Source organism: Nilaparvata lugens, chromosome 3 (assembly GCF_014356525.2).
Source record: "Nilaparvata lugens isolate BPH chromosome 3, ASM1435652v1, whole genome shotgun sequence".
Classification (NCBI taxonomy): Eukaryota; Metazoa; Arthropoda; class Insecta; order Hemiptera; family Delphacidae; genus Nilaparvata; species Nilaparvata lugens.
This window is the reverse complement of record NC_052506.1, coordinates 65,914,127-65,940,438: the sequence shown is the minus strand read 5'-3', so window position 1 is coordinate 65,940,438 and position 26,312 is coordinate 65,914,127. Positions and strand designations below refer to the sequence as shown.

At 34.6% G+C, this 26,312-nt stretch overlaps 1 protein-coding gene across 4 annotated transcripts in view; it reads right to left on the bottom strand.

Moving 5' to 3' along the window:
* Window positions 1-707: 707 nt before the first annotated feature.
* The window catches only part of LOC111048087 (probable nuclear hormone receptor HR38), an 81,058-nt gene continuing 55,453 nt past the window's right edge, over window positions 708-26,312 (bottom strand). For 3 of the 4 annotated variants that reach the window (XM_039424332.1, XM_039424334.1, XM_039424335.1), the window contains 6 exons: window positions 24,310-24,896; window positions 21,342-21,571; window positions 17,154-17,455; window positions 9,193-9,395; window positions 7,955-8,133; window positions 708-6,322 (listed from right to left, as the gene is read on the bottom strand). In XM_039424332.1, coding sequence (XP_039280266.1) covers window positions 6,066-6,322; window positions 7,955-8,133; window positions 9,193-9,395; window positions 17,154-17,455; window positions 21,342-21,571; window positions 24,310-24,896 — 1,758 coding nt within the window. In that variant the 3' untranslated portion in view covers window positions 708-6,065. The remainder of the gene's footprint in view (window positions 6,323-7,954; window positions 8,134-9,192; window positions 9,396-17,153; window positions 17,456-21,341; window positions 21,572-24,309; window positions 24,897-26,312) is intronic. The other variant, XM_039424333.1, reaches the window with a different exon arrangement.

Sequence of the window (26,312 nt, the reverse complement as noted above, 5' to 3'; positions counted from 1 at the left end):
TTCGCATAATTCTCATCATTCACAATTGGAACAATGAATATTGTTACAAGAATGAGACACATTAAGTTATACTGGGACCGGTCGGTGCTGACAGACAGAACAGTTGCTCATAACAGACCAGATATCATCCTTATGGATAAGGTAGCCAAGGAAACAACACTGATAGATGTTGGCATACCATGCTGCCACAACTTGGACCAGTATTATAATGAAAAGATCTCCAAGTACCTTCACTTGGCTGCTGAGATCAAGGAAGTCTGGATGCAAGAAAAGGTCATAATTGTTCCTGTCATTATCTCCACAGTTGGAGATGTCTGGATGCAAGTAAAGGTCATAATTGTTCCTGTCATTATCTCCACGGTTGGAGTTGTAACTAGAAAAGTGTCAGCAAATCTTTGTCAGATGGGAATATCAAAAAGTGCAAAATATGCGATGGAAAAAGCAGTTGTTCTCAGCACAGCATCCATTCTGAGATCATTTTCGAACATTTCAGTTTAGTAATGCACCAAAGTCTTGTCAAAAGCTGACTTTGACTGCAATAAACTCAAATAATGAGTTGGAAAATGTCTGCTTGCAAAAGAGATGATAAAATGTTGAGTAGATTGCTGTTCAAGAATTTAAAAAGATAGTAGTAGGTACTACTAACTCTGTTCAAACTATAGCTACTCTATGATAGTGCACAAGGAGAGAAAATAAATAAATACAACTTTCAACAACACAATAATATATTGGCAATTGAATCCATGTCATTAAGAAACAATAATAATAATACATAATTATATTAACTGTAGCAACAAAGAGCTGTTTTTCTAAACGATATGTTCACATTCTTACATCAAATGAAACAATCTAAAGTCCTATGATAAAAATATTCCTTAATCGAAGAGTATAAAAAGAGAACAGGTATTTTAAGTGAGAAATCTAACGTTTTGGTACAGATGCAAGAGTGTATTTCCACTAATCAAGTGAGCTTCTTTATACAAAAATAGCAATTGGGTTATTGTTTTAAAACAGACAAATATATGTCTTATCACCATGAAGCGAAATATTCGGTATTTTTTCAGAACTATTACCTTTTCATGATACTGTAACACAATAATAGACGACGGCTTCATCACAAACATGCTATAAAAATAGTCAGTAACTGCTCCTCTCATCAGTTCAAAAATCTCTATCATCTCATTCCATTGAAAATCAGAATCAATTCAAAGTAAGAAATCTCCTTTTCACTCATTTGAAGCCAACCTTTTTATTTGGAAATAGATTTCGTATAGAATTCAACACTAAAGCATCTAATCATACGTGCTATAATATGGAAAATTTTCAATAATATTGTATATGAGTATGAAAATATCCTAAAGATAACAGTCATTTATGATATTTAGTCTCCGCAGATTCCCAATGTCAACAATATTCTTTACAGAAGATGATGTGTTTTCGATTTACTAACTTAAAAAAAACAATTATCGGATTTGATCTGAATAGGAAGAGATGTGACCAGGCAGACTAGGAAATGTGTTTCTTTATTTATTGCTTTTCCAACTAATAGGATCAAAATGTATATGTTTTTGCTGAGCGGAATTGATAATAACCTGTAAGTATTTGTTCAAAAACAGTTGGTATTGGGATTATAAATAAATATGATATAGCTGTTCAATTTTCGACATATTCATTAATTCATTCCTGAAAAATGGAATCTATTCTGGGTAGTTTTTTACTCTTGAGATAACTATGAAACTATGGTTGGATACCCTGTTTGAAAAGCGTTGTTGTTTTTTAGAATTTTGTAATCTGAATGATCAATATTATTTTTGAAGTACCGGTAAAGTATTTTAGGAGAGATTCATGAAAGTTTTCTGACAGTATACCAATAAATGTCTTTAAACGAATCAAAAAATGGATTGTCTTGTTTTTACTCTATACAATAGTGTTGCTCTGGGTACTTATTTGAAGTATATGAGTTGAGCCAAGACTATTCGATTTCACTGGACCATCGAACAGTCAGGCTCTACTAGGGCATAAAGTAGGTCCAGCACAACGCAGCCTCTGCTTCAAAATATTATTTTGAAATATATTTCAATTCTAAAAAGCAATTCGTAGTTTTCAAATTTATTTGATATTTTATGCCACTTGCTTTTAATCTACATTTTTCCAGCTAATAGATTCTTTAAGTAGGTCTTCAAATGAATTGAATCAAGAGATTCTTCAAATAAAACAATAAGACATCATTAAAATACAGAATAGATTCTGAACTCACTGCTGAGAGCTTACTTATCAGGGAGCCATGAATAAATCTGTCAGACTTCATGGAGTGATCGACTTATCAATTTTCCATGACAAAAATTTATAATTAATAATCTATTGATGAAATATGATAAGCAAGTTAATGAGTTGGAAAATTTAGATTTTGAATATCCTCTATCGCTGTATCTCATATAATACCACGAAATAAGTTTGTTTACAACAATCAATATCCATGAATTTAATTTGTTGAAAGTAAATTTTTGATATTATGATGAATTTTATCAAAATATAATATTCTATAGAATTGATGAAACGCTGAAAAAAGGTAAATAAAAATTATATTACAGTTACTCGAAAGCATGAACTTCCTATTCATTTTCCAGCTTCGTTTATGATAACTTTGAGTACAAAACAAAGTAGAAACTTTTATATTTTTGCAGATATAGTGAATTAGTAGACACTAACAAACTAGCTGTTCAATGCAGTTTTCTGGCATTGCCAAAAATATGAGATATACCGTAATACAACTATTGTGCCGAAACTCACAGTTATCGTGTTCTCTAATGACATTTTTATTAAGACTGGAAGGGAGCCGAGTACTTTAATGGGAAATTACTGTACACATCGATGACTAAATTCACACAAAATTAAATGTACAAATCTATCATTTAACTTACAGAAATAACAACAAAATATAAAAATTTTAAATATAAAAAATAATATTGATACTGTCAGTAATATGATTACTACAATTCTTATGGCATTAATGGTAACTAAAAAAAGATGACAAATCGATTTTGAGTGTAATACATGTAGAAAAAAATTATGCTCAGTTTCTAAGTTTGCCATGAGCTGCGAATACAATATTACAATAATTAATGAAATGCAAATTGAACATATTGCAAGTTTGGTTGACCTTTTTATACAAGAGAAAACAATATTGTTGTAATGATGCTTTTATTGCGTTCCTCACACCACCCTGATAAGGTGCAGCAAGAGTTTGCTATCTAATCGAATATTAGAAGGCGATCATTGCCATTGGAGCCCAATCACAGGTGACAGCTATAGCTACCTCCGATGCGGTAACTTGGTCTTATTCAAAATCGGATATCAACACAGCCAATCTCTTCTCCTAAAGAATACAGTATGCAACGTTCCCACTAAACTCTTTCTCTCGATGCTACTAAATTGCTCTATACAAAAGTCTTTCACTATTTTTGTCACCTTAGGCCTCGATCAATTCGTACTCTCTACTCCAGTGCGAATTTCCCACTCGTAATTCCTTCCAAATATCTCTCTCCAAAAGTATAATCATTGTTTTTATACAAAATATATTCCAATCTATGTTGTCAACACATATTTACAAAATTGAATAATTTATCATGTGCATGCCGTACATTAAATATAATTATAAACAAAAATAGATAGCAGAGCTAGACTTACAATATGATAATATATACTACAACATTACATAGAATTGCTACTTTTTTCATAGATAAGCTTTATTCACAGATTTTCCATTTTATAGGCATCAGGAAACTATTGAAACGATCCTAAAGCTCATTAAAAAGACTTCCATGAAGTATAAAAGAATAGATATCAATATAAATTACTGCTTTTAGCTGTTGAGAATTGTATAATTTGCTTCATCATGGTACATCTTTATTTGTGATGATAGATATAAATTTGTGAAAATATACTATTCAGAAGTAGGTCACTTGTAGCAATCTTGTACTTTGAGGAAGATGACACCTGTGTTTTCAAAGATCTATCTTGTTGGCTTTCTTTTTATAAATCCTATGTTGATTATTAAGAACGGGATATTATAATAACAATCATAAATTGAACGAAATATTCAATGATAATAAATAATATATTATACAGTAGTATATTTCATTTTGAGATCTTGATTTCCTAAAATTTTATCATAATTCCAATGAACAATTCAATCTCAGTCTCAGAATGTAGCCTAAGCAGTGATTTACTCTTTAGTGATCTCCACAAAATATCTCCTTGTTTATGATGATTTAATTGGATAAGAGTACGCTAATTGTGTACAGTACATATCAATTGAATTGTATGAGGAGTTTTTGGCTACTAAATAATATTTTTTCCTTGTTTGTTAATGTTAACTTTCTATAACATGAACCGAATCTCAGGAAATATTATTTTAATAATTTATAGACTAATTAATTTTTTTAAGCACTGTCAGATGACAAATTCATATTACTTGTTATTATGAGAATCAATTCATTATATACCTAATATATATATCATAAACTTCATATTTTTGTAGGTAAAAATAATAAAGGAAATCAATATTATTGGTTGAAAATAGTTCGCAACTGATAAGGCCAAAATCAGTTTGCCTCGAGAATGAAATTAAATAGCTTAATTAGTATTGAAAAAGTGTAGTGGGACAAATTTGAAGACAGTATTCGTTCAACAACTCATTAACAAAAAGAGTTACCTACCAAGTACGAAATGTGAGTAAATTTTCAGCTAAAATATTGAAGATTCAGATTGAATTTAAATATTTTCCTGGTTATAATTGGTTGTAACATCTTCAAAAATCGAAGAGACTTTAGAATTACGTAGTTCGTAATAATTTGTGAGAATGCTTGATTTCTCGGTAAGTCGTGTTTTTTTTTTTAAAAAGGCATGACATATTTTTATTGAAACTACTGTATCATTTTATACCATATCCACGATTCGACAATAATCTTTTTTGTCATCCTATTTCATCGATTTGACTCGCTGCCACGAATAACAATAATGTAGCTTATGGTTCATTGAAGCTAATGAATACATAAGTTACATTCTTTTGAAATCGTGATATTATATACTTAACATTCAAGATTTTATAGACTGTTCCAGTAATTACACCCAGATAAACTGAATGGTGATATTATTATACGAGTTTGGAAATACTCGTAGTTGGTCGAACAAATTTGTATTTGTAATATTGTGTAGTGAATAGTACTTTTGTAAGCCTTCATATTAAAAAAATGCTGCTTTCCAGTAATATTAGGCTAAATAAATGCTGATTTTGGACCACTCAAGTTACCAGTAGTAGACGTAATTAATATTTATACATTAAAAACAATTATTGATATTTTTTAGTCCAAGCGTACATTTTTGAATAAATTCATGATACATGTTTCAATTATTGATTTTGGTTTACTACCTAATCGATTCACCTACCAACATTTTTGATGGCATCATAAATAGCATCACCATTCAGTCCATTTGAGAACAAGAAGTAGCTCATATAAGTATTTATCATTTAATACAAAATATATTTTTTATAATTCTTCAAGTAACTTATTATTGCTTTATTTGAGTTTTCAGTGATATTAAACAGTTTAAGGACAGAATTATTACTATTAATATTATTGCAATCTGGATAAATTCAGAAGGTGCTGACAACTCAACATGAATGATATTTGTAGGTACCGTACTGTATTGCTGTTTGAGCGGTTAGCGATTCAAATGACAGAAATATTTTTTAGTCTCCCATATTCTACCGTAATGGATATTAAGAGAGTTTTTGTTAGAAAATATTATAAATTAAATCCAAATAATTTGTTGAGCTCTACCAGAATTTCCATACAGCGAGTTTCTTTTATTTTGTTGTGCGAAGGAGTTTTCCATTGATTAAATTGAGAATAAGAAGATGGTTGCCCTCTCCTATTCTTGCGAAGACAATAGCGATGACACTTGCACTTGACAGAGATAATTTATTAGAATGTCTCAAGAATTTGCAAAACTACTATAGTATAAGAGTGAAGCGTTGAAGTATTCACGTCCTAGAAAGTTTTTCAAAATGGCAGACTGGCAACAAACATGTTCTCTATGAGAGGAGGCGCTGGAACCAAGTCTTCCAGCTTCAGGTAGAAGATCCTCTGCAGTCCTTGCACACTGAGAGACCGCAACTCAGGCAGTTTTCCCAACAGCCGCGAGAAGTAGTGCGACTTGCGCTGCGCTTCTGCGTTGTAGGTCACGTGGTCTCTCAAAGAGCTGATTATCTTCATCTGAAGTTGTTCAACCTTATTCGGCTCTTTCAATCCATGGCGCTCTGCAATACAATAAAACATCAGTCATTAACATGAAAATTATCTCATGAATCTATATGGGAGGATAATATAATTGTTCTTATAAACACAATTCGCCATATTATATTCGAAACGTTCCGTGTGAAATAGACTATGTGATAATGTGAATTAGTCGGAAGAATATACCAAAAACTACGTTTATACCCTATACCTATATAGAATGTTTGAAACTATCTTTGTTGAATATAATTGACGATGATCATAATAAAAAAGAAAATCATTCAACAAATTTGATCGGAGTGAGCAAGTGAATTTTTAATTAATTTGGAGTTCAATAAACAGATTCTCATAACGTTGGAGAATTCAATTTCCGAATGAGCGCGATGAGCTCAAGGGATTGAGTACCACTGCTCACAATTAATAGCTCAATTAATGAAATTACTTTACTTTGTTGAAATTACTGTTTTTTGGAATTTCAAATAAAATTCATTCATTAATTTTGGAAGTTGATTGTAAGCGAGTGAAAGTTTTTACTGAAAAAATAGCTTCACTTGTAGTAAAGTTATCGGCGAATAAGATATGAATCATTGACAAGAGACAGACATACTGTAATTAATTCTGCAACAACCAGTATAAATATTTCCATTCATGAGTAAATCTCATCAAGTGAAAACCAGAAATCCTTGCTCCTACTTCTCTGTACTTGATAACACATATCATCTCACTCATATTCTCTTTTACTCTTGCTCTAACGTTTTGGTTCATTCTCTTTTATTTTCACTTTCTCTCACTCAATTTAATATTCAATATCAATGTACGTGTACACCCCAAAGCTACTAGTATGCTTCAATAATGTAACAATGATAGCAATGCAGTTGGTTCACCGTTCACAAATTTGGATCGTTGCCATGCACGATTTTATGTGATTTATTCATATTTGCAACCAGTAGACTAATAAACAATTATGAAGAGTTTAGTCCACTGTATATTTGGATTTCAATGATAGCTTTCTCAACATTGTTACTGCAGAAGCAGTTACCTCTGTCAGACGAAAGATTGAAAGTCAGATTGGATTAATAATTTATTCTCCAACCTTCAATGAGAAGATAATTCTAATCTACTCAACATTTCTAATGAAATCGTTTATAGAAATTTTGTTCTTTAGACTAATGTTGGTGGATATTTTTTCCAAGAATATGTCTTGAAGACTTCTAGGGGAGTGGAAGACGAATACGCTCAAATAATACACACATTAATATAATACATACAATACAAAATACACACATGAATACAGCAGTTGCTCCCAATTGAAGTCAGCTCTAGTTTCAACCTGATAGGACTAGTCTATACGAGTACTATTAATGGTTTCATCAACTAACCATTTCTTGATTTCTTGATTTGAGTATTTTTTTAAAATTTGAGTTCTTCATATCACAGAATGCTTGCAGAAAGTGCAATAGCTCGTTATTTAGATACCCCGCGAATAGATAGCTAGTTTTTTCGGATAATTTCTTGTTATGACTCAACAAGTACCGTAATACTATGTTTGGCTTCGTGAATTGTAATAGAATAATCAAGAAAATCAATATTTTGGCCTATAAATGAGAATATTATCAGACGAGATGACACACATGAAGATGGATTGAATTAGTCACCTGTGATAAGCGTGAGAGCACACAGACAAGAGAACGCTGATATGTCAACCTCCATTGCATGAAGGCTCTGGCAGAACTCCAAGATTGAGTGCAGCCAATCTCCAAAACTGCGTTGGCATTGTTGCTTATCAAGAACAACTCCATTGCAGAAGGTCAGCTTTGTGTCTGTCACTCTTGTCCTGTTGGCAGAAAAAATCCTGTTCAGCTCATTCTAGTCTAATATAAGCCATATTATAAGGAATTTACACTCATAGTTTGTGAGAAAAGTATTTTGGATCTGTCGAAAGTCAGCTTCTCACATCTGTGACTAATTTATTGGCGTCTGAATTACTTGAATTCATTACCACTAGGGGTCATTCTTTCCTTGTTGTACGGTATTTATCGACCATGATTTAGTTATCAACCTACTATCTCAAGTGATATCTTGATTTTTTTAGAACAACCATCATAGTCCTCAACATCGATGAGGGTAAAATAAGAAGACAAAATAATATAAATTTACATGTACAAGTAATAAGGAATTTCTCAAAAAAGATTATGCCTGAACTTCTAAGAGATATATTATTGATTATTCTAGATACACTGAAAACCCATCAATGAACAATATGAATCTGTTTGTCTTACTGTTTGGACAAAATCACCATTAATTATAAATTATTATTACTGATTTGAATTATTTTGAAAGAATCGATTCAGATTCGGTTATCAGCAATAATACAATTATCCTATTCGTGTTTGAAAAAACAGCTTCAATCAGGCCCAAATATTATGAAATCTCAATCATTCAATTCTTAGAAGGAGTTTCTATATACAGTTTAAACGAAATGCATTGAAACTGAAATAATATTCATCCAAACAGCGCTTTCTGCTTCATTAAGGTGATTATTTGAATAGCAGATCGAGTAAGAGGATTCACTTTTTAACTTGAGTTTTACCTAAAAATTTCTAGATCAGAATGGAGACACAAAAATACCTATTTATACCGTGAAACAGTTCATCATAGAGAGTTGTTCAGGATTCAACAATTTCCTACCCCATTAAACTCGACCACTTAATTCATATGTGGAAATTGCAGTTAGAAGCTGCTCATAGATGTTTCATGGAGCACAAGATATCATGTGAAGCTAAACTCTTGATTTACTAGTCGAGTGATTTGCTACCACTTGGATCCTACAAGATAGCAGGTTGCAACTTTTGATTTAGTACTCAGCGTCGGCCGTATAGAAGTTGGCTCTCACCTGTAAGCAAGTCGCAGTACGAAGAGTTCAAGCGATGCCGACTGGAATAAAAGCTCCTGGTCCTCCCGACAGAAGTCGCTGAAACCCGGAATTCTGTCAGCGAAATGTCGTATAACATCCACTGACGTCGTTAGAAGGTTGTAAAACTGGTGAATTTTCTCTGCCTCTGTAATCGGTGGTTCCATCGGCATCGGCTCTCGGTACTAAACAGAGAAAGCACAAATTTATTGTCATTCCTTCAACACAGAGTTTAATTGCAATTTGTAGGCTTTCATACCTCATGATTAAGTTCAAACTTTTTTATGAATTCTCTCTTGAGTTGAATTGTGATAGACCAACGAAAAGATCTAGGTCTAAAGAAATTGAAATGTGAGATCTTCTTATGAAGAACTATTAATAATTAATTCTACAATAGCACTACAGTACTTGATTTTTTAAATAATATTATTGCTAAGATCCCATTGACTAATGTTTACCAGGCCCGGTCAAGGCATTTGAACATGGTCGAACTGGGTATGATTTACAAGTGTGTACTGGAAAGTAACTAAACCCATGGAAATCATATGTTCTGGTGCATTCGTAAATCGTACCTGATTTGACCATGTGAATCATGTCTTGACCGAGCTTGGTGGAAACAAATACTAATGATTATTAAGTGAGATTTAAGATTTCGCTCCAAAATTATATAGCATCAGTTTTATATTACTCATCAGTCATCACTACGATCTATATTTGATTGACCTCGGGAAACTGAATTACCATATCCAAAATAGCCTCATCCATGTAGAGTTTACGAAAATTTGACCGAATGGAATAATAATTTTCACATTTCGCAAGTGAAAATGAAGCAGGATATTCGATTTCCTGTTCACTCTGGGTTCTCTAGCTATTACAGTAATCACAGTTTACTTCTACAATTCCTGACATGAAGATGACAAATTTACCCATACCTATGACTAGAGAATTTAGTCGTTATTTAATTTTCATGAATTTACCTAAATAAAAAAAAATTCAGTGAATTTCCCACAATTAAGAATAGTAATTTCATGAAGTTTCTCTAATTCTGTTTTGTAGGCCTACAATAAACTATTTAAGTATTATCAGTTCATTTGTACTTTGTATGTTTTCAAATTTCTTTACTTAATTTTAACTTCTATAGAATATTTTTTAGGATTATCAGAATTCGAAAACAAGATTGGCCTACACGATTTACTTTGGAAATCATTAGAGAGAAGGTTCTCCTATTTGTTCACTGCTTGCTGTATCTGAGAATATCAAAATATCCCTTCTTAGTCGAGCCTACTAAAGAATGTGGGGCAGAAGTAGCGATTTGTACAAATAATTGTTGTTGTCGTCTACACGGGTATTGTAACGGTAGCGTCATCGTAAGGTAAGGAGAAAGAGAAAGCGGTGCGGCGAGGCACGTCGAGGTGCGTTGCGGGAAGGAGGAAGGGGGAGGACGGGCTTTGAGGAATTGTTGCATTGCGACTGCTGGGCCATTAATCCGTGGTTTACAGGCGATATGGTTTTTGTTGTTGAAGGCAGACAGTGTTGTGCGCATTCCATGTTGTTGTTGTTGAGGCGGCGATTTTGAGTGAAAAAGGGGAACAGGTTGATGGAGACTAGCAGGTGCCCCTGGTGGGCAGAGGGTGAGTAGGCCTGGTAACGGTGCGGTATGATTCGGCGGCATAGACGCATAGTGTAGCGTAGTTCTCTCGCGGCAAGCGCGTACCTTCATAAACTAGTTCGGGGTCGTTTAATCAAAATATAAATCAAGTTTAGTGCCGCACACGAGAATCGTTGTGTGATGGTGACGGTGAGGGGGAGGGGGAGTTGTGACACAAACGAGACCGAGATACGCCTGCTAAGTACCTCTTGCACCGAGTACTGTACACCGTCTGTTGTTTGCCAGTTTAACCATAAAGTCTGCTGACTGCTCTCTCACTGCACTGTTATTAGCCGCAAACAGAGAGTCCTGCCTGACGACCATCCACCTGCACGCTGCCGATCTTCCAGGCAGACTCTTTTATCACTCAGCCCACAGCTCCGGATCTTGTCTTCGCATGCCAATCCTTTCTGCATGTCATTACTCTTGTGCTTGTGATCTATATTGGCTATGAAGCCATGATCCACAACATTCCCACTATAACCCCACCCCCACCGTTACGTTTAGAAACAATTTCTTCCAGATCTTGACGTTTTTTCAGCTGATCAGCTCAAAATATTTTGCTTTTCAAATGGGACCTTCAAAATTTGAATGTTGCTAATTCTTTGCTCTAGGTGGAGTAACATTTCTTCCATGAAAATTTAAAAACTCCATGTCAATATGCTAATAGTACATGTTGATCAATTGCTAATCTCCACGATCACACAACTCTAATATTTTCACAACACTTCTAATCTACACTATGATAAAGGAAAGAACTGGCTTATACACGTATGGGATAGGAAATTCACGAATGACGCATCATCACGTCTGAACTACTGGACTGATTCTTCAAGATTACTTTGTGAAGTAATTAATTAGTCCTTGCGGAGCATGGATTACCTACTAGTAGAATGTAGTTCTTGTTGTTACAAGCATGACTGTAGAACTTCTCACATCAAGTTTTTCTAATTAGAATCATTTATAAAATTAATAAATAATTACTTCGAAAGTCGTTGAAAGGTGATTATGTCATTGAAAATTCCAATTTTCTTACATAGATGGTCTCGATCTGATTTTTGATACCAAAACTTGAAGAAATCTTCCAAATTTTTTCTCATTTCTACTGTTCTTACAAAAGTGACTTTCCACGCCTGTTTATTACTATATTTCCATAATAAAAACTTTTAGTACCCTTTCATTAAAAACTTTAAAATAATTGAATAATTTCCATAATTATTCTAAGTGCTGTTCATTGTTTAGAATTATCGTATTGTTCATCCAAATAAATATGATAAAAACTTCCGAATTTTATGTGCCACACAATGCACTTACTGCAAATTAGAACCAACGTTGTTTCCCGATTATTCTCCTAATAAGAGAGGTTTTACAAGAAGTAGCCTAATGGAATAAGATTGTTCAAGTTGGCAAAACACACGCCGATAACCTTTTCGTTATTAGTTGAAAAATGATAAGGTGAGAATGTTCGATAAGATAGAGAATATTTTCCATCGAAATTTAATTATAAACAAGCCGATTCGTGGATTACGACACGATGATATCGAAGGATTTTTCTAGGAGAGGGATGAATAAATTAAGTGGTCAATCCAAGTTATTACTCTTCATGTCTGTGTTTTTAAGAAAAATATGTGCTATCAGCGACTATGCAAATACAATCAGATAAGATCACTGTCATTCTTTTATCGCGACTGTCAAGGAATACTTTTTCAACAATTCCTTTGAAAATAAAATAACTCAAGTTTTTTATTGTTGAAGGCAACCATTTTTAAATCGTGATTAATATCGAAAGCCACTTAGATTTCTGTTTCAAGATACCCAAATGATAATTTGATTGCTTCCACAAGGATGCAATCAGCTAATTGGTTGAGGAAATTTGGTATAAATAAATCTTGGTGGCAAGTCGTCATCTAACTTATCAAGAAGCAATAAAAAAAGACAAGATAATGACTGATTATATCATAGTTTAGTTTATCAAAAATAAGTTACATATTTTTATATTATTAAATCAATATTGGTTTACTTCTGACAAAATGAGATACTTCAACAAAGAACTATCAGTCTAAAGAGCTTCTAGTCTTCCTAGAATGATTTTTCACTCAGAAAAAAAGCTAACCGAAAAGTAGATTTTGACGACTGATTTAGAAAGATTTCATTAGTAGATTTCTATCAATGCTCAATCTTTAATGGGAAAAATCCAAATCTCTCTATTTTGTTATTGTTGCCATTCTTGAATTTTAAATGATTCTGACAGTTGAAAATCTTCCTGCATCCTAATGTGGATAATAATCTAGCACAATATCAACATTTGGGCTACAAGTTGATACAACTGATTGTGTGGCGTATGTGACAATTCTAAATTCTCACTTCACGAAGTGTGCTCAGTTGAGCTTTGATTATTAAGGAAAATCAACTTTACTAGGTGATTCATTCACTTGTTTTATTTTCTGAATTCAGACATACGAAATAATTAATGGTAGACGGATGTACATAAATTAAGTAGTGACGAATAATTTGATATGCAAGTACACATCCAGGTAACAATTAAGTAGGCGTCCACTAACTAGTGTATGATATAAACAAGGACATTTATTAATAGTCCACATAATTCGAGGACGCTGTCAGAAAGGAGTTTGTTCTAGATTGCACAACGAGTTTTTCTTATCAAGAACACCGCTAACAGTGCAGAAATCAGAACCAGGGTAATTTATTTTTGGCAATCTGACAATAGCATGTATTGAATGGTGAAAACACAGAGTTCTCTATTGGCCCCCGCAATCTTAGGCAATAAACACCAGCCCAAAAAACCAGTTCTACCGGGGCCGAATTCATAATATAATGCATCATAACGAGGATCCAACTGTGTTTAGTTTAAGTTGCATTCGTATTGTTAATACTTGATATGATCTAGATCGCTTTGCTTTGAATAAATTATTATTTATTCACAGACAAATGCAATCATAAATCAATCCCACTTCATCGATCACCCTCCCTTGTCCCTCCAGACGCTTTCTAAAATTCCATTCAACAAATTGAAACTAACTACAACTACTCTGTTGGAGGCTATATCAATGACTGAATAGAAAAGAAAAGCCAACTAGATTGTATTGATCAATAAATTCTACCTATTATACTTGATGTCATTTGAAGCAAAAGAAGTTCGGAATTGATTCATATTTATAGCATAAACGAAATGAATTGAACTGGTATCCACAAAACACAATCAGTAATGTATGGGATGATATTAATTTTGGTAAACTCTTCAATAATGACTAGTTTAGATTATAACTCTTCAATCATGGTTTAGATAAAATTAATGATTCTGATTGATTAGTGAGAGATAATTATATGCAGAATAGCCGTTATGGATATGGAATAGTTTATGTTTATGCAATCTATTCACATTAATTATGAATGCATGTCGATATAGTTTGCAGTTTTACCGGATATGAGTTATCGAATAAATATGATTGAGATGCATACTTGAAAGATGATTCTAATTCGTTGGAGGTTGAATTGGGATGAAATCTTACAATTCTTGATTGTCAATTTAAAACAACTCAATCGAATACTATTACAAAATCAGAGAAAAGCTTATTGACTTTGATCTGGAAATTTTTGTTATGGGATTGAGGCGATTCTCATTAGTATTATTTAATATCGAAGCTTTACACTACGAACAAGTCTCAAAAGTAGCCTATCTATATATTGAATTTATGAATAGAAAATTGGCTTTAATACTGTTTTATTGAGATTGGAGTTTACGTGGAAATCCTTTCATTCAAAGATGTATAGTTCTATAAAAAAGATACTGGTAATATCAAGAGTGAATACAGTATAAGCTACTAGACCTAATTACCATTTGCAATCAAATCGAATCCTGCTGAACGCAACTGTTAAAGACATAATATATATATACTTGCAGTTCTCCAAGGGAAGAGAAAAAATCTAATAAAATAAAATCAAGAGATATGGAACGACATAAATCAATCAAAGTAGTTGTTTGAGAAAATCAATCTTGGAATATGATTATTTTCCAAACGTTCAAAAGTCCTCCATTCCTTTTACCATTAAGAAAAACTTGGAATTCAGTCACGTTATTCATTGAAAATAAAGGTGAGCAAAACTATCGACCACGACTATTGGTAATTGAACCCAAGTCACTATTTCATTCTTTAACTCTTCCATTTTCAAGTCTCAAGTACAGTTCAAGGTTATGCTGTTTTCATAAACTGTGGCAGCCTACTCTCTACTGTATGGTGTGAAAAAGCTGAAAATTACAAAAGAGAAATTCAATTGATTCAATTAGAGTAGATCGGATATAATATTAAACTGGGAAGTTGGGAAGGACCAATAAAAAGTAACAGATTATGCAGATTAAGGCAGAATTACAAGTTGTTGATTGGACGATCCCAAGTGCTTTATTTTTGTAACCTTATCTATTTCAACTGAATATATTTTTGTAAGAGTAAGTTGGTTCAGGAATAGTTCTTGAAAAGCCATTCGGGATTTACCGGTATTGATCTTTCACTACTGGCATTGATTGCCAGAGCTTGATTGGAGCAACTTGATTCATCTCACTGAGTAATGAATGATCCGAGGCAGATTATAGTATATTGTTAGATGATAATATTAGGATGAATCCATTAACAGCCCATTTCAATTAGAATTCCAAGTTTTAATCTTGCAACTTAGAACAGCTTTAAGACTTGGGTTGTAAATTCATGGAAGCATAATAACTCGAAATTTCAATACCCAATATAGCTTTTATAATTGCAAACGATGTAAATTGCTGATTAACGATAAGATGGTTGTTACTGTAGTATTGAAATTCCGAGAATAATTTCAAACTATTTAAACTACGAATTTGACTGCAATATAAAAGTAAACAATATTTTTCTTAATACAACTATGTTGAAAAGTGCTCCATGCAAGCCTAGTGGGTAGGCCATGTGGATAAAATATTACAATAAATTAGGTTGGCTTCAAGTGCACGATAATAATAGAGCGTTCCCAACTCAATTATCATAATGAGATAGTTTAGTGCACTTTTCAAACTGTCAAACATTATTGAGAGTTACTGTTATCGTTGATAAAATATCTTAATTCCGAGTACATTAATACGGATCAAGGCGGAGATATAAAACCGTATATCTCACTATCGCAAAAGAAACATGGAATTTCCATTCTGAATCGCTTGATAATTAATTATAGTATTAGTCGGCTAGTTCTTTATTGTCCTATCAAGGAAGTTAAGAATAAGTACAGTGATTGCAATACAGTAATGTTATAATAGGAGTTGAACATTTATAGAATTGTTCCATCTGTTTTTTCTTCTATTTTCATTTTTTATTCTATTATAAGAAAATATTTCATTTTATTTCTATGTTATTATAATTGATGAGGTATCATTTGAATTTCTACTTTCTCTGTCCTTGTTAGCATGTTAACTAGTTCTTTAACAATCAATGATTGATTCTAATGAATTTATTCCAAACGAAATTCTCAAATCATGATTGATATTTGTTCACGTCTGCTGTGTTAATGAATTCAATTCAATTCAGTCCAATCTATTGAAACACACTATTAATACTACATAAGGAAACATGAATCTACGTAACAATATTTCCTCACATACAGCACTACATTATTACTACTAGCTCTACATCTAAGCTCTCGACATCCTGAAGTGGAAGACGCTGGGTGGAATGATTCTTTCCCGACTTGGTAGTATCGAATTTGCCTTATCGTTCCAAATCTCCCTTCACTATTAATTTTTATAATCATGTAATGTAATAGTGTATCTATTATAATGATTCTCTCTCTCTCTTCGATTAACAGCCGTTGGGCTGGTTACCCAAATCATCATAATGATTAAAGAAAACGAATACAGTACCTTTTATGATAAAAAAATTTTTTTATAGAAAGAGGGCACTCCTATAACGGTATATTCGTTCTATTTTATGATTTAAAAGAGTAGCCCTGGATATTCGAATAGCTTATTATTTTATGAGAGGCCTCATGGCACATTTTCAGCCATTTTTAAAAAAACATCAAAAATCAATTCTCAATACGAAGCTTCATCTTTTACTTATGAAAGGACTCTTGTCCCATAGTTGTAACACAGCCGCATAGAATGCGTATATTTATGAAAGGTCTCATATCACTGGCGTGAGCAGGAGGCTCTACAAAACCAAAATACTGCTAAGTAACAGAACAGCTTTTCTGAAGCGTAGTTGCTATTATTATAGTCACTGAGTATGATTATTGACGATATGATTATTGCTTGATGTCTAACCTGGGAGTAGTCGAGAGAGGCGAGATCGGGACTGGTGTCGACGTGGGCGCGAACGAGGGCTGTGATGAGGCTGACGGGCGGACTGGGAGGCGACTCCTGCGGCGACTTTGGCTTGGACGGCAGTCGACCGCGGCGACCCTTGAGCGAGTCGGTGCGGACCACCTCCTTCACCATGCCCACCACCAGGCACTTCTGGAAGCGGCAGAACTGGCAGCGGTTGCGGCGTCGCTTGTCCACTGGGCACGCCTTCTCCGCCAGGCACACATACTTCGAGCCCTTCTGCACCGTCCTCTTGAAGAAACCTGATATCGATCACAATTTACATCAACTCTATTGTTATTAGAATATACATTTTTCTGAAAATAATGCAAACCATAAGTAAATAGAGATAATAGATTGGATAATATATAACTAGATTTGTCCTACTATTTTACTGCTATTCATCGAAAGGAGAGACAAAACATAGTTTGTGTTTCTATTACAATATTATTTTAATAATTGTATTTAATATGATATGGTATTCCAAATTAAGGTTTAGAGCAGTTTTGGGCGAATGCCTGCTGTATTTACCTGGATTGTATTTATATATGAATAAATAAATAAATTCATTTTCTGGAATAAAGAATATTTGAATTTGAGTTTGCACTTGTGTAGTAAGTTCTGAAGGATTAAAATACGGTATTTGGACCAAATATCGTTCAGAATATACTTCGAGAACAGAGTCTTGTCGGGTTTTAAGCTCTATTGTAGGAATTTATATGATCTCTGGCTGCATCTGCTGTACAATTGATGTGTTCGCTCCGAAGTCGAGGTAGGTAACAGATAAAAGCTGATATATGAGCAGGTAAGGACAAAGAATAAATATCTCGATCTGACCCCACTCACTACATCCACTTAGACCTGTTCCAATATCCAGCTTAATTCAATTATTCCAATGATCGTATTCGATCGGTTCTTGATGATATAGAACGTATCAGACACAATAATTGACAGGCTTAAGAAATAATCGAACTCAGAAAGCAAATTAACAAAACTGAAATATATTATAATAAAATATATGATCATACAGTGCAGATTCAGAATTTGATTTACAGGTTGATAATAATTTAGCATTAACAGAATAGTTAAAAATTTTCTTGTGCTTGCATGATACCATGCGTGATTCGACAGAATTTTACAATTGATAAAATTTAACAGTTTTGAAAAAATAGTGAAAAAATGAATTATAAAATATTTTTAAAATGCTCGGGGTCGTGGTTCTGGCAGCGGAGGATAGCTAATCAACTACAAATTCTTAGAAATTCTATATGGATAAATTCTAGGCTCTTAAATGCTAAAGCGCTTGTCGGCGTGGCCAATAATTTAACGAAGAAAATTTTATATCTTTCTGCACTGAAATATTTTCGAAGCGTAGATTGGGGCCCCTTTAAACTTATAACTCACGTGAAATTCCTTGGTGGTCGTGGTTTTCTTCTTTAGATCAAAAATCGCTTGATCAGCAGCGGGTCCAGGCTTCGGTTTCAGCACGTGGGGAATTTTAATTTAATATCTCCTTCACCAACTTAATTAAGGGATGATTTAACTTTAAACTTTTAAATTTATCGATTGATGAAAATAAATTTACAAATAACAAATAGATTAGCCTAAGATATCGGCTCACAAATGAAACATATAAAATCGAACGAAAATTTTACAAATAGGTCTTGGTAACTATAAAGAGATCTGAACGGTGAGGATTTCAAAAGGGAAGTGCTGTCTTTTTTCTCTAAGCTTCTTGGCTAGACCTTTCTTCTGAGAATCTCGATGTAATAATTTGCATGAAAATTTGCCATTGGTAGAACGATTGTGACGTAGACGTGACGTCAGTGGCAGGCAGTAGAATATAATTCCTTTAATTACAATAATAATTCAACTTATATAATTCTTAAAACTGCTTAATCTTCTAGACATAGTTCCTCTCATACAATGTACATGTACTAGCATATATGATAAGGCAGGTTTGTTGTCTGATAGTAGATTAACATGTGTTGCTTTCAAACGATCACCTTTTTGGTGCTATTTCTATGCACTATGATTGGCTTAGGCTTGCCAAAGAGATTTAATTACCATGTGGTTCAGTTGAATTAATCATTAATAAATTAATATTCTTATACAAATTTTATTATGTTTGAGACTGTTATAATTAATTTCTGCCGTTTTATCAATAATATACTGTTCATGCTATGACCTAGTTAGTTACAATAAGACCTGACATATAATATAATTTCTTAAATAATAAATAATTTCAACGATAATACATACATTTTATTTTTTTATTCGAAATTCTTGGTCCTTTATTGATAGTTTTATAATTTTTAGAAATGGTATTATATCTTGCGTGAAGCCAGCATGACATTTGACAATACTTTGAATCAGTCAGCTGCGTTCGAACTGTTTTAAAAACATCTGATCGATAGTAAACAAAGTGTAACCTCAAAATCAGTGAGCAATTCATAAATATTTCTTGCTTTATTTGCAGAATAATTATAATTTTATTGAATAATTTTTCTAGAAAATATTCGGTACAGAACGGTACTCTTATCTAATATACAGTTACTGATAAGTAAATGTTATCGCTCGGTCGCTAACTATTCCTTTAGCAAATTCTTTCATTTTAAAAGGTAATCACAATTTTTCTCTCTTTTCATGAGGTCTATTTAAAAAATTCATCACAGTATGAACGTTATGACTCGAATCAGCTCATTCTATACTTATCTTATACCTATAGGCCTACTTATTTCAGCTATTAATAGCTGATAAGAGTAAGTTATTACTTTTATATTCAAACTAGCCGTCAGGCTCGCTTCGCTCACCATATCCGTCTAGCCAGGGGGCTCCACCCCCTGGACCCCCGACTGGATCGTCCAAAGATAAGATCAGCAGGCTCGCTTCGCTCGCCTTCATTTTTCGTTTAAGCATTTTTATGCTATTCATATGTTAGGACGATCCAGTCTGGGATCCAGACTAAAGTCTGGCTAAACAGATATTGCGATCGAAGCGAGCCTGACGGCTAGTAATATAATATTCCCAGGAATAGCTCTGATTAAAGTAGCAGTGCCCAATAATTTTTCCGCGATAAATGCATTTCAATCTTCAACTTGGTGCCAACCTAACAAAATTATTAATTTAGTTACCAGTTAACAACTGTTTCGAAGAGGTACTCTATCTAGATTATAGTTCTATAGTAACATATGATATGGAAATTTCAATTATAATTAAGAGATTGGGAGAAGAAGAATATACATGCTAAAAGGCGAACTTTAAACCCTTAAAAACAACCCTTAGAGTTAAAATATTGCCAAAAGATTTCTTAGTGCGCCTCTAAAGGGCCAACTGAACATACCTACCAAATTTGAACGTTTTTGGTCGAGTGAGTGAGTGAGTGAGTGAGTGAGTGAGTCAGTCAGTGAGTGAGTGCCATTTCGCTTTTATATATATAGAAGATAAGCACAAACTTATGTCTTGTCTCTGCTGCTTTAGATGAAAAGACAATGAGAATCAACCAAGAGAACAAAAATATGATATTAGGAAGAATTAAAGTAATCAAGATTATCAATAATACTTCACTATATAATTATCTACTCTTGAAAAGAATTGAAGATGTTGTCAATAAGAGAGATACTGATAGCATTTCACTTCATCTTTGTTTTGGTTAAGTGAAATTAAGACAATATTAAGAGTAGTTATAAAAATTATACTCGTATCTATTTCTATTGCGTATGCCATTTGATGTTTACAGAGCTACCTCAATGTAGATCATTGACTCAATGAAGTATGATAAAGTAGAATAAACTGCTAGACGGAATGGGATTCGAGCTTGATACATAACAATGAATCAAATTCATCGAAACAGTTATCAAAGAATAATTTTAAAAGTGGGATTGACACTAGCTATCGCAATCATTCATATTATGATGATTATTCAATTGTTTAATATCAAGTTGGCTTCCATAAAATCACAAATGAGATTTCTTCACAAATTAAATGCAGTGGGAAAGGAAACATCGTAAGAAGTATAATTTACGGTAATAAGTCCTCTTCATAATTTCAGCACTATTTGGATGCTGCAAAGCATTCATGTTATATGTCAATGCTGACAGTTTGATGTGAACCTCACTAGAAATGTATGAGGAAGTAGGACGGACATACCCTTGCATCCTTCGCAGGTTCTGACACCGTAGTGCTGACAGGCAGCCGTGTCACCACAGACAGCGCATAGCTGGGATGGAGAGGGAGGGGTGACCCCGGGGGCCGGAGGCGGCTGCGAGGCGGAGGGCGGTGGTGGGGGCGGTTGCTTGGAGGCGCGTGGAGGTGGTGATGAGGAGGCCGGTGATATGTTCAGACCCAGTCGCAGTTTTGGTGACTCACTACTGCTACTGCTGCATTCAACACACAAAACAAAATGTTGCACATCTTGAATAGATCTAGTAAAAGTATTCTAGTAAGGTAGGCCTACTTTTATTGATCTAACTTAAAAAAATCACTTTTTCATCCAAGATCAAAGTGAAACTTTGTAATGGAATGAGTTCAGACCATAGGCTAGCTTATTCTATTCCACCATCAGTAATTGGGAATATTTTATTAATTTAATTTGCTTCCTCAATGTTCATATATTAGATGATGTTTTAAGATACTTCTGCCTGAGTTAGGCTGGAGTTAGGCTGAATGTATTCTCTCAAGTACAAAAACTTGTGATTCTTAAGTAGACAGAACTCAGTCCAATCAGGACAAAAATGAATCAGAGTCGTCTAAAGTTTCACAAGGTTTCCACGATGACTAATATTTCAGAAGCTGACTCATAGCTTTTGATGCCAAAAACTATAATCTCCAGTAATATGCCAGCTGGGTATCTGACAGGAAGAAGCTAGAATAAAAGTTCGGAGTTGTGTTTCGTTAGTGGGCCTAGGAGCGGTAAAATGCATCGGTGCGTGTAGTAGCAAGTTTGGGCCAGAGATGATGATGCTGCTGTTGGAGCTCACATCTCGACTCGGGGATTTGTGGAGAATCTCAAGTAAGTACATTAGCCGGACTGCGCTGCTCCTACGAATAATAAATAGACTAAGAGGATTTATAATCTTATTATTTGTATCCACTGTGCCGGGTGGGCATGTCCATCTTGAATTTATGCTAATAAACGTGACTTGTAGGCCTTCTTTACAACTGGGGACTGCGCCAAGTCCCTGGCTGAGTTTTCACCAGTGAAGTGGAGATTTTCTACGACCGGAAGGCAATAGAACATGGTCTCCAGTTTAAACCTGCTCGCGGCTCTGGTATGCTTGACTATTCTATTCTCTAGTTCTACAGTTTTGACTTTTCTAGCTTGTTAGTCTGATGGCAACGAAAATATTCCATTGTTTGCCTCTCAGTTGCTGTAGAAAAATGTTCATATTCAAGATTAAACTAGGAAAAAGTGCCACGATGTACCATCGTCCATCATACATTTTTGTAAGTTCTGTTCTATTCTCACATACGAATTCGAAGGGAGTTCCCAGTCGAAATATCGGAGAATTATGTAGAAATTTGAGTTATGAACTTGAATAACTCCAAAATTTCAGCTTGAAAATTCATCTTAATCAATTATTATTGATAAATTACGTCTCGCTGGAGTACAAGTTTTTTTGGAATTGAAATTTACACAATTTATCAAATCCTTCTAAGGAATTTATTCTCTAGATCCACATTTATCAGGTCATACAATCACAAAAATTTCCAGATATAGTTTTCTTAGAAAATTTAGTATGTAAAATTCATACTCCAGACAACGTTAGTTACAATATTTGGTAACCAGGGTTCCCAACCAATTAACTGATTCAGTTCCTATCCAATGATTTCTGAAAAACCTAGTTGAAAAGGCTAACGGCGGGAAATATAATTAGGGGCATGGCACGAAAGCAAAACATAAATTAATAGCAAATCCTAATCCATCAAGTACATTAGAGGCAGATGTTGGTTAAAACGACTCTCAAGAAAATCCGATTCTCCGAGTTTGAGGAAATAAGGAATGATAGAGAAGTAATAAGAGATAAGGAGGATAAATGACGTGGATTAAGTAGATCAGTAAAGAAAGAATGATATAGATTGAGCAACTAAGAAGAACAAGGAATTGTTGGAGGCACGTAAATCGCACATTCCATTGCTACGTCTCGGTATTCCTCCATGAATCCAACACGGCCTGCCTCCAACTCTTTACTCATCCTGCTTTTTCCAACCAACGTCTATTTCCTAATAACCAAGCATCTGCTCCACGTCGAACGGCATTTCTGTTCGGTTTTTATCGTTAATGATAAACCATTGCCGAAGGTCGTGATTGTTTTAATGCACGGCGTCGTCTTCACAGACGCAATCGAGTGCGACACTTCTCCAATATTGGCCGCGCTGAAAAAATGACAGCCGCTCACGTCTTCAAAAGCCGAATAACATAATTAAACGTCTCGAGCTGTCAATCTTGTTCATACCTCTTCACTTTTTCAGCAGCACTCATCTCCACCGGTTGGATCACTTGACTTCCTGTGCTCACACACAAACACACACACACACACACACACACACACACACACACACACACACACACACACACACACACACACACACACACATGTATTCAGTGCTTGACGACAACGTTTTGCAATACGGAGCACATCAGAACACTGTAACGTTGCTGCCAAATTGTCGAAAAATTAACTCAGTCATGGAAGTTACTCTGCTCTTGAATGAATCGCCGTATTTGCATCAATAAATTGTCAGCTCCACCATCCATTACAGTATTGATATGAACTGTTAGCAGAGCAATGTAGTAGCTGAGAAATAGGTAGGAAGTAGTATTATAATATCAAGTATTCTCATAGATGAACTTCTGTAGCTCAAGTTGTCTTAGTAATAGTAGCTTAATAATAATTATGTAGGGTCTTCGTGGCAGTAGACCTCATATTGTTTGAGATGATTATTTAATTTTTCCATGGTTTTCATTTACTGCTAAGCTTATTCTATAATAATGTATTTCAGAAGAAAATCATAGAAATAATAAATAGATAGGTGTGCTGTTTTGATATTCCTTGATGTTATAATACAATCTTAAATATCAATAAAGGTATGTAGAATGAATGATAATTATGCTGACCTGGTGGACTCTGATCTCTGGAGCGGTAGGGAGGCTCGCCTCTGCCTGGAGCCAAGAGCGGTGTTGACGGCGAGCTCGGCGGCAGTGGGGGTGGGGAAGTGGGGCAGCGAGTAGGAGTCCTGTGGCGGCGAAGGCTCGAAGTGCTGGTGCGGCGGGTAATAGTGCGGGTGAGGGTGGGGATGTGGATGCGGCACAGGGGTGTTGGCGGCGGCGGGTGCGGGAGTGTTGGCCGGCGGATACGGCGGTTGCGGCTGCGGCTGCGGCTGATGATGGTGATGGTGGGGGTGGTGATGGTGGGGGTGGTGGGGGTGATGGTGCTGGTGGTGGGGGTGGTAGGTCTCGAAGTGCCCCCCTGGGCTGGGGGCGGCTTGGCCCGGGTACCCAAAGCACTCGTCATCCATCTTGAAGCCAAGACTGGAGTAGGTCTCCTGGAAGCTGGGCAGGGGCACGCTGTCTGCTCCCTCCTGTCCGTTGTTGCCTGAGAACACGTCCTGGAAGGGGTCGAGCTCTTCGGCTAGAGAGCCGGCTGATTCGTCTGGATATGGAGCTGTCAGCAGCTCTGAGAAACTGCTTGAACCGAAAGATGTCTGCAAAATCAATTAATGCATTTCAATTTCCATTCATTTGGTCTTCAATAATACAGTTGAATACTTCAATTGGATTGATACTTTAATATGTACAGTCTACTTTATATACAGTCTACTTTGTATACTTTAATATGTACAGTCTACAATAGAAGCCATGTTTACTAGTTACAGATTTCTATCGCTAAGCCATTACATCATGTTTGAGAAAAATCTACAGAATAAACTCACTTATAAGAAGCTGATGAGAAAAGTTTTATGTATAGAATTTATCTCCTGTCATGGAAACACGAATTTAAAAGAGATATTGTACAGGGGTGGTGAATGTTCCATAGCGGGTTATTACAATAGTGGATTAGAAGCATCCCTTTGATCGCATATCAAATCTCACACTGTCATGTAGCCTATTAGTTATGGATAACGACGAAATTAGTTCCAAACAGTTCGGTAGGAGAATAACGTGTGATATGTTATTTCAGTAATGGGACTAAAACATTGTATTTGCATGATTCATGATTGAATTTGAATTAAATCAGAGTGATGGATCAAATAGTTTTTAGTTTATCTCTATAATCCAATCAAATCAAAGTAATAATTTCTAATTGGAAAAATTGTCCAGCAGTTCTCCAGTGAACTTTAGTATTTCCAAATGGTAGGTTGTATCCAAAAAAGTGGATGCTCTTTCTGTAAAAAGTTTCATTATCTATTCCACTTAATTCAATTATTCTATAACATTAATACCAACTCCAATTTTTGGGAAGTTCAGGATAATTAGAGAGTTGAACATAAAAATATGGGGCCTCAATGATAACGTTAACTGCCATTTTCTTCTGCGATCATAAAAACATAGCAGAATCTGATATTTTGATCATGTACAGTTACGCTAAAGAGCTGAAGTATTCATCCAACGAACATTCATTTCAATATTTACAACAAGATAAAACATGCTTGAACGTTTTATGCCCTCCAAAATCTTGAAACGACTGCGGTCATTAAATATCGCTTGAGTACTATTAAAGATCTTACAAGCTGATGAAAAAATCAATAAAAGCTTTTAATTATGATCTATTAAGCATCCAACAACTGTTTGAAACGACCACCTCCTGAATTATCAAGAGCTTGATGAGATTTCTCTATACCGGCCAAATTCAAACCGGTTAAGAATTACAAGTTTCTTGCTTTGATTCAACACCTTTATGAGAAGATATATATTTTTCATGGTTCATTGTTCGACGTAGTGGCCTGAGGGTATACTTCTCTCTCTTGAATAGCCCATTAATGCCTAACCAGGTTTGTACCGATTTGAAAATAACAGACGGAAACTAAATGGAGCGTTACAGATTGCTCGCACTAACAAGGCTACCCTAATTTATTTAAGACAGACCGCTCGCAAAGATGAAGATCCATTTCTTCATTACT